Source organism: Scylla paramamosain, chromosome 49, assembly GCF_035594125.1.
Source record: "Scylla paramamosain isolate STU-SP2022 chromosome 49, ASM3559412v1, whole genome shotgun sequence".
Classification (NCBI taxonomy): domain Eukaryota; kingdom Metazoa; phylum Arthropoda; class Malacostraca; order Decapoda; family Portunidae; genus Scylla; species Scylla paramamosain.
The window spans coordinates 2,227,501-2,236,068 of NC_087199.1; the positions used below are offsets into that span (position 1 = coordinate 2,227,501).

Here is an 8,568-nt window from a genome sequence, read left to right on the forward strand (position 1 = left end):
GACACGATGATCGAGGTGGAATTTGAGAAAAGGTTTAGCGACAAGACAGTGTTATTCCCCGACACAGGCCAGATGGAAGATTATGCAAGATATATCATTAAACTAGATAAGGGACAGGTAATGATAATGATAATGATGATAATAATGATGATGATGATAGTATACCTGTTTCTAGTCTCCCCATTGGTCTCCTTGTCCTGTCCTCCTCCACACACCCTCCCCAGGCCTTCCACAGCCTCCCCACTGGTCTCCTTGCCCTGTCCTCCTCCACACACCCTCCCCAGACCTTCCACAGCCTCCCCACTGGTCTCCTTGCCCTGTCCTCCTCCACACACCCTCCCCAGGTCTTCCACAGCCTCCCCACTGGTCACCTCATCACCCCATTATTGCACCCCATCACCCTGGCAGCCACATACCTACCCATCACCTCTGTACACCCATTAATATTACTAATCCACATTTTCTCTAACCCCCCCCCCTTTCCATTCCAGGCCCCCTCCCCCACCCCCTCCCCCTCCCCCCTCACGACGGCCAGCCTGGCAGAGATGGCGCAGCGGGACCCCCTCACCCCCGTGGCAGCTGGGGTGAGGGAGGGGGTGTGGAGGGCCAGGCAGGGGTGCAGGGGGGTGCCGGACTCCCTCCCCTGTCTGGTGGAGGCTGTCAGGTGGGCGTCAAGGGACCAGGTGTCGCAGGTGTGTGTGTGTGTGTGTGTGTGTGTGTGTGTGTGTGTGTGTGTGTGTGCGTGCGTGCGTGCGTGCGTGCTTGCGTGCGTGTGTGTATTTCTCTCTTTTTTGTTTGTTTTGTTCATTCTTGTCCTTGTTCTCACCACCACCACCACCACCACCACCACCCTAACCTAACCTACCCCCACAGCTGTATTTACTGATGAAGGAGTGGCCGCCCCTCTCCCCTGAGGCGTCCCTGGAGCTACTGGCAGGGCCCTCAGCCGACCCTGCCGTGCGCTGCCTGGCTGTCCGACACCTTGACCGCGCCCTGTCTGATGATGCCCTGCTGCAGGTAGTAGGAGGAGGAGGAGGAGGAGGAGGAGAAGAAGAAGGAGGAGGAGGAGGATTTTAAGGAAGCATAAGGAAGATAAGAAGACAGGAGGAGGAGGAGGAGGAGGAGAGAGAATAGATGATGTAGTTTTATTTGTTTATTTTTAAGAAAGGATAAGAAAGATGAGAAGAGAGGAGGAGGAGGAGGAAGAGGAGAGGATGGGTGATAGAAGAGGAGGAGCAGGAGGAGGAGGAGGGGAAGGGAAGGAGGAACAAAGGAAGATAAACAAGAGGAGGAAGAGGAGAGAAAAAACACCAAAACACATCTACACTTTCTTTCACCCTGCTACACCCCCCCAAGACCCTCCTACACCCTGCTACACCCTGCTACACCCCCCCCCAGACCCTCCTACACCCTTCTACACCCTGCCACACACCCTAAGAACCTCACAGACCCTTCTACACCTTGCCACACACCGTAACACCCTCACACATCCTTCTACACCCTACCACAGCCCCCCACAACCGTCTTTCACCTCCCTACACCCTGCCAAGACAATACACTGAGGTCTTTCACCCCCCACACACCCATACACCCCTGCATCACCCCTGCCCCCCCTTCCAGTACATGCTACAGTTGGTGCAGAGTCTGAAGCACGAGCACTACCTACACTCCCCCCTGCTGTGCCTCCTGCTGCGCCGTGGCCTCTGCAACGCCAGGCTGGGACACATCTTCTTCTGGCACCTCAAGTTAGTGTGTGTGTGTGTGTGTGTGTGTGTGTGTGTGTGTGTGTGTGTGTGTGTGTGTGTGTGTGTGTGTGTGTAGGGAGAGGGAGAGGGAGGTTAATATAGAGTTAAATGGATGAATAGAGAAAGAGAGAGAGAGAGAGAGAGAGAGAATATACAACTTCTTCGCATTCCCATTCCTGTTTGTCATTCCAGTCCCCTTCCATTCCAGCCATTCCCATTCCAACTTATTCTAACTTCCATTCCTAGCATCAAGATTACTATTCCAACAATGCCCATTACTCACCCATTCCCATTCCAGCTCACCCCATTCCCATTCCCATTCCAGGGCAGAGTCAGAGCTGTGGCCGCGAAGGGAGCACATCCTGGCCATGATGGAGGCCTACTGCCGGGGCCTGGGGGCGGCAGGGGTGGTGGGACTGGCCCGGCAAGTGACGGCAGTGGCCACCATGGCGAGGCTGGCCCACTCTGTCAGGGAGAAGGCGGAGGGGGCCAAGGTGAGAGGGAGGGGGGGGGGAGGGGGAGAGAGAGTGTGTGTGTGTGTGTGTGTGTGTGTGTGAGAGAGAGAGAGAGAGAGAGAGAGAGAGAGAGAGAGAGAAGCCAAACCTAACCTAACCTAACCTAGCCAAACCTAACCTAACCTAACCTAACCTAGCCAAACCTAACCTAACCTAACCTAACCTAACCAACAGAAAACGGAATATCTGAAGGGGAAACTGGAGCAAACAGAATATTCCCACAGTTTGCAGCACCTCCCCTCCCCCCTCCACCCTGCCATCACCCTGGGGCGCCTCAGGGTGTCCGAATGCAGGGTGATTGACTCAGCTCGGTGCCCCCTGCTGCTGGCCTGGCATTCCTCGGGTGATGGTACCCCCCACCCCCCTGCTGTTATCTTCAAATATGGTGATGGTAAGGAATGGGGAAGAAATGGGTTTTTTTGTGTTTCTGTGAGGGGAATGTGTGCTGGGGTGCTGGGAAAGGAGAAGGGGTGAAGAGAGGAGGGTGTGTGAGGGTGTTAGAAGGGAGGAATGGGGAAGAAATGGGTTTTTTTTGTATTTTGTGATGGGAATATGTGTTTTTGTCTTTGTGAGGTGTGTGTGTGTGTGTGTGTGTGTATGTGGTGAGAGAGAGAGAAAGCAAAAATCTCTCTCTCTCACTTACTGACCCCCCCATCACCCCCCATCACCCCATTACCCCCCTCACAGATCTCCGCCAGGACATGCTGTGCCTACAAATTCTGACCCTGATGGCAAGGCTGTGGGCTCAGGGTGGGCTCGAGCTCCCCCTGGTCCCTTACAGATGCCAGGCCACCACCAGGGACCAGGGACTAATAGAGGTGGTGGAGGGGGCGGCCACGGTGTACAGTATCCAGCGTGTGTCCACCCTTGGGGCCATCCAGGTGGACTCCTCTCGGCTGTACAAGTGGATTAGGGAGAAGAACAGGACTGCCAGGTGAGTGTGGGCTGGGAAATGGGTGTTTTTTGGTGTTTTTGGTGGGGAAATGGTTTTTTTGGTGTTTTTGGTGGGGAAATGGGTGTTTTTTGGTGGGGAAATAGGTGTTTTTTTGGTGTTTTTGGTGGGGAAATGTTTTTTTTTGGTGTTTTTGGTGGGTAAATGGTGTATTTGGTGGGGAAATGGGTGTTTTTTGTGTTTTTGGTGGGGAAATGGGTGTTTTTTTGTGTTTTTGGTGGGGAAATGGGTGTTTTTTATGTTTTTGGTGGGGAAATGGGTGTTTTTTATGTTTTTGGTGGGGAAATGGGTGTTTTTTATGTTTTTGGTGGGGAAATGGGTGTTTTTTATGTTTTTGGTGGGGAAATGGGTGTTTTTTATGTTTTTGGTGGGGAAATGTTTTTTTTTGGTGTTTTTGGTGGGTAAATGGTGTTTTTGGTGGGGAAATGGGTGGTTTTTGGTGTTTTTTGTGGGAAATGAGTTTTTTTTGGTTTTTGATGGGGAAATGGGTGTTTTTTGTGTGTTTTAGGTGGAGAAATGGGTGTTTTTGGGGTTTTTGATGGGGAAATAGGTGTTTTTTATGTTTTAGGTGGAGAAGTGGGTGTTTTTGGGGTTTTTGATGGGAAAATGGGTGTTTTTGGTGGGAAATGGGTGTTTTTTTGGTGGGTAAATGGTGTTTTTGGGTGTTTTTGGTGGGGAAATGGGTGTTTTTTGGTGTTTTTGCTGGGAAATGGGTGTTTTTTGGTGTTTTTGCTGGGAAATGGGTGTTTTTTGGTGTTTTTGGTGGGAAATGGGTGTTTTTTTGGTTTTTGGTAGGGAAATGGGTGTTTTAGGAGTTTTTGGTAGGAAATGGATTTTTTGGTGTTTTTGGTGGGAAATGGGTGTTTTTTGTGTGTTTTAGGTGGAGAAATGGGTGTTTTTGGGGTTTTTGATAGGGAAATGGGTGTTTTTTTGGTGGGAAATGGGTTTTTTTTTGTGTTTTTGGTGGAGAAATGGGTTTTTTTGGTGTTTTTGGTGGGGAAATGGGTGTTTTTTATGTTTTTGGTGGAGAAATGGGTGTTTTTTGGTATTTTTTTGGTGGGGAAATGGTGTTTTGTGTGTTTTTTAACGTTTTTTGTGTGTTTTTGTGAAGGAATGTGTGTTTTTGTTGGTGTTTTGCAAAGGAATCTTTTTTTGTGTGTGTGTTTTTTGCAAAGGAATCTATTATTTTTATCTTTTCTGTTAAGGAATCTACATTTTTCATGATATTTTAGAAAAGAATCCATTTTATTGACGCCTCTCTTTCTCTCTCTCTAAACAACACTAATAACAGCAACAACAACAACAACACCAGTAGTAGTAGTAGTAGTAGTAGCAGTAGTAGTAGTAGTAGTAACATTAACACTTCCCCACAGCAAGCTGGACCAAGCTGTCGACAACTTCAGCAAGTCGTGTGCTGCGTACTGCGTGGCAACCTTTGTGCTGGGCATTGGAGACAGACACCCCAGCAACATTATGGTCAGCAGGGATGGCATGGTGAGTGGGAGGGGGCGTGGAAGGGGTAGGAAGGGGTAGGAATGGTCAGGAAGGGTTAAGAGGTCATGGGAGGATAACAGGGGACTTGGGAGGGTGAAAGGACCAGGTAGTAGGGTGATAGGGTGATGGGAGGGGGTAGGAAGGGGTAAGAGAGCATGGGAGGGTGTGGGAGGGTGATAGGAAGTTGGGTGTTCTGAGACGTCTCCGCCAGTTTTTCTCACCCCCCCAGCTGCTAACTCTGTACAAGGGCCTTATCCGTCCATGTATGGAGTATGCTTCACATGTCTGGGGGGGTTCCACTCATACTGCTCTTCTAGACAGGGTGGAATCAAAAGCTTTTCGTCTCATCAACTCCTCTCCTCTAACTGACTGTCTTCAGCCTCTCTCTCACCGCCGCAATGTTGCATATCTAGCTGTCTTCTACCGCTATTTTCATGCTAACTGCTCTTCTGATCTTGCTAACTGCATGCCTCCCCTCCTCCCGTGGCCTCGCTGCACAACAATTTCTTCTTTCTCTCACCCCTATTCTGTCCACCTCTCTAACGCAAGAGTTAACCAGTATTCTCAGTCATTCATCCCTTTCTCTGGTAAACTCTGGAACTCCCTGCCTGCTTCTGTATTTCCACCTTCCTATGACTTGAATTCCTTCAAGAGGGAGGTTTCGAGACACTTATCCACCAAATTTTGACCACTGCTTTGACCCTTTTATGGGACTGCCATTTCAGTGGCCATTTTTTTTATTAGATTTTTGTTGCCCTTGGCCAGTGTCACTCCTACATAAAAAAAAAAAAAAAAAGGTAGGAACTGTTGGGGATGTGTTTGGGGTGATGGGGAGGATATGGGATGTGTTTGGGTGTGTTTGGGAGTGTTTGGGTATGTTTGGGTGTGTTTGGAGTGTTTTGGGTGTGTTTGGGAATGTTTGAGTGTGTTTGGGTGTGTTTGGGAGTGTTTGGGTGTGTTTGGGAGTGTTTGGAGTGTGTTTCAGGGTGTGTTGGAGTGTGTTTGGGGTGATGGGGTGTATTTTAGTGTGTTTGAAGTGATGGGGTGTGTTGCAGTGGCTTTTTGAAGATCTTTTAGTTAATACAGCAAGTTTGTTGGTCAGTCAGTCAGTGTATTTAACTATCTCTCTGTCTCTCTGTCTCTCTGTCTCTCTTCACCTTCTCTCTCTCTCTACTTCTCTCCACCTTTCTCCATCTCTCCACACCCTCCTCTTCACTCCTCTACCACCCCATCCACCTTTAACTCCACCTCCTCTAGATCTTCCACATAGATTTTGGTCACATTCTTGGAAATTTCAAGAAAAAGTTTGGCATCCCTAGAGAGAGGGTGCCCTTTGTTCTCACGTCCGACTTCCTGCTGGTCATTGCCAAGGGCGCCGAGAACCCCAAGGACAGCCAGGAGTTCCAGAGGTGAGGGGGCGTGGTGGGGGTGTAGTGTGGAGTGGGGGGAATTGTGTTGTGTTGGTGTTTATTAATGCTGTGTTTTGTTTTCCTGTTGTTTACTTGTTTTTTTTTTAATTCTGCAATGTTTTTTTTTGAGTCTTTTCTGTTTCTTTCAGTGGTAAAGTGTTTGTAAATATTATGTGGCTTGTCTTGTTATTGTACATTCAGTTTTACAAGTTCTGCCTGCTGTGAATTTCCAGTTAATGTCCCTCATGTCTAAGAAGTCCCATAAGTCCCATAGGAGTCCCATAAATTGTGCTTGTTCTTCCTGCCCACTGTACCTCACCTCACCTCACCTCACCCTCCCCTCCGCTGTGGTGTGTGTTGCAGGTTCCAGCAGCTGTGTGGCAAGGCGTACCTGGCGCTGCGACACCACTACCGTCTGCTGGCTGTGCTCTTCTGCCAGCTGGTCAACACTGGCATGCCGGAGGTGCAGGTGAGGGGCGGCGGTGTATTCTGGAGTGTTTGTGTCACCGTCACTGCTGCTGTGGTGGACGGTGAGTCAGTGTGCTGTGGGTGAGGTGTGGCTGCTGTGTGAGGTGTGGCTGCAGTGAGTGGGCAGGTCAGTGTGTGTCAGGCAGTGTGTGGTGGTGGGCTGCCAGGCTCACGAGGCAGACAGCCACAGCGTTGAGCACTAGTAAAGCCTCGCCCATCACCACCACCTCACTGGGGCAGCCACTGGTCACCTCCCACAGTGTGCAGGGCAGGGAGCCACCACTGGCTGGGCATTGCTTCAGGTGGCAGTGTTCACATGAAGGTGATGAGTGTGGAAGGGCCAGGTGTTCACGCTGGAGGGAAGGGTGATGGAGAGGGTGAACGCAGGACACTATTTGTGAAGCAGAGAAACACACAACAGTTTGGCATCCAGCTGAAGACAACAACAGCCACACTGACAGGAGGAACACCCTGATGGTGCTGAGAGTCTTGTCAAGTGTGAGGTGCCGCCCTTGACACACAAACCAGACTCACCACCACAGATCACAGGCCTGAGTTCCTCCCATCACATTTTGAGTGGTGTGTCCCTCCTGATGACCACAGCAGCACCACCAGCAGCCTGACACCACCTCCACCATGGCCAGGCAGGAGGCATTGTGGTGGTGGCTGTGACCCCCTCCCACTGCCACCCGGCCCCTCACACTGGCGGTGACCTGTGCTGACCTGTGGCGTTGTGTCAAAGGCTCCTTAACTGTCTCACCCCATCACCCACTGCCCCACTCTCACACCATTCCCCTCACCATTCCTTCATCCAGTTGCCCATTTCCTCAGGCATTACCATCAAAACATCTCCCATTCCTTCACCAGTCACCCATTTCCTCACCCATTTCTACCACCAAAACTGCCCATTCCTTCACCAGTCAGCCATCACCCATTACTACCAGCAAAACCAGCCCCATTCCTGCACCCAGTCACCCAGTCACCCATTCCCCCATACATTACACTACCAACCATTCCTTCAAATCTTTCTCACACCCCCAGTCACCCCCCATCACCCCCTGCTCACCCAAACTCGCCCCCGGCAGAGTGTGGCTGACGTGTCGTACCTTCGGAAGACGTTGGCGGTGGGGGTGTCGGAGGAGGAAGCCCTGCAGTATTTTCAAAACCGGTTTCATGAGGCCTATGGTGGAGCGTGGACGACTAAGCTGGACTGGTTCTTCCACTGTGTCAAGCATCGGTAACCCTTTGTGGGATCAGACGCCCTTTGTACAGGATCAGATTGTCTATAATAGGGTTGGATTCTGTTTTAACCGGTTCCCTTTAAGATATCCAATTCTTTCGCTGTTTTATTAAGATTCTGTGATCCTTTTAGTGTCATGCATGGATGGTGCCCTTTGTGGGATCAGAGGCTCTTTATAACAGGATCAAGTTGTCTGTATACCATGGGTTCAAATTCCCTTTAGATCTGATTCTCTTCAGGACTAAATTCTTTCCCTCTTGTATCAGATTCCCTTTACATTGGATTGATTTCTCCTGTACAGGTTCAAACTCCCTTTATACAGGTTCAAATTCCCTTTATACAGGTTCAGATTCTTTAGACAGGCTCAAATTTCCTATACAGGTTTAAATTTCCCTTATACAGGTTCAAATTCCCTTTATACAGGTTCAAATTCCCTTTATACAGGTTCAAATTCCCTTTATACAGGTTCAGATTCCCTTTATACAGGTTCAAATTCCCTTTATACAGGTTCAAATTCCCTTTATACAGGTTCAAATTCCCTTTATACAGGTTCAAATTCCCTTTATACAGGTTCACATTCCCTTTATACAGGTTCAAATTCCCTTTATGCAGGTTCAGATTCCCTTTATACAGGTTCAAATTCCCTTTATACAGGTTCAAATACCCTTTATACAGGTTCAAATTCTTTATACAGGTTCAAATTCCCTTTATACAGGTTCAAATTCTCTTTATGCAGGTTCAGATT

General features: G+C 49.3%; 1 protein-coding gene across 1 annotated transcript in view; it reads left to right on the forward strand.

Annotated features, from left to right (window-relative positions):
- Positions 1-8,198, forward strand: part of LOC135095519 (phosphatidylinositol 4,5-bisphosphate 3-kinase catalytic subunit alpha isoform-like) — a 14,406-nt gene extending 6,208 nt beyond the window's left edge. Inside the window, exons 8-18 of the mRNA XM_063996389.1 lie at positions 1-117; positions 492-692; positions 874-1,017; positions 1,621-1,745; positions 2,071-2,239; positions 2,435-2,651; positions 2,948-3,194; positions 4,586-4,706; positions 5,964-6,115; positions 6,479-6,584; positions 7,669-8,198. The exon at positions 1-117 is cut by the window's left edge and continues 44 nt beyond it. Of these exons, the coding sequence (XP_063852459.1) occupies positions 1-117; positions 492-692; positions 874-1,017; positions 1,621-1,745; positions 2,071-2,239; positions 2,435-2,651; positions 2,948-3,194; positions 4,586-4,706; positions 5,964-6,115; positions 6,479-6,584; positions 7,669-7,824 (1,755 nt within the window). The 3' untranslated portion in view covers positions 7,825-8,198. The remainder of the gene's footprint in view (positions 118-491; positions 693-873; positions 1,018-1,620; positions 1,746-2,070; positions 2,240-2,434; positions 2,652-2,947; positions 3,195-4,585; positions 4,707-5,963; positions 6,116-6,478; positions 6,585-7,668) is intronic.
- The last annotated feature ends 370 nt before the right edge of the window (positions 8,199-8,568 follow it).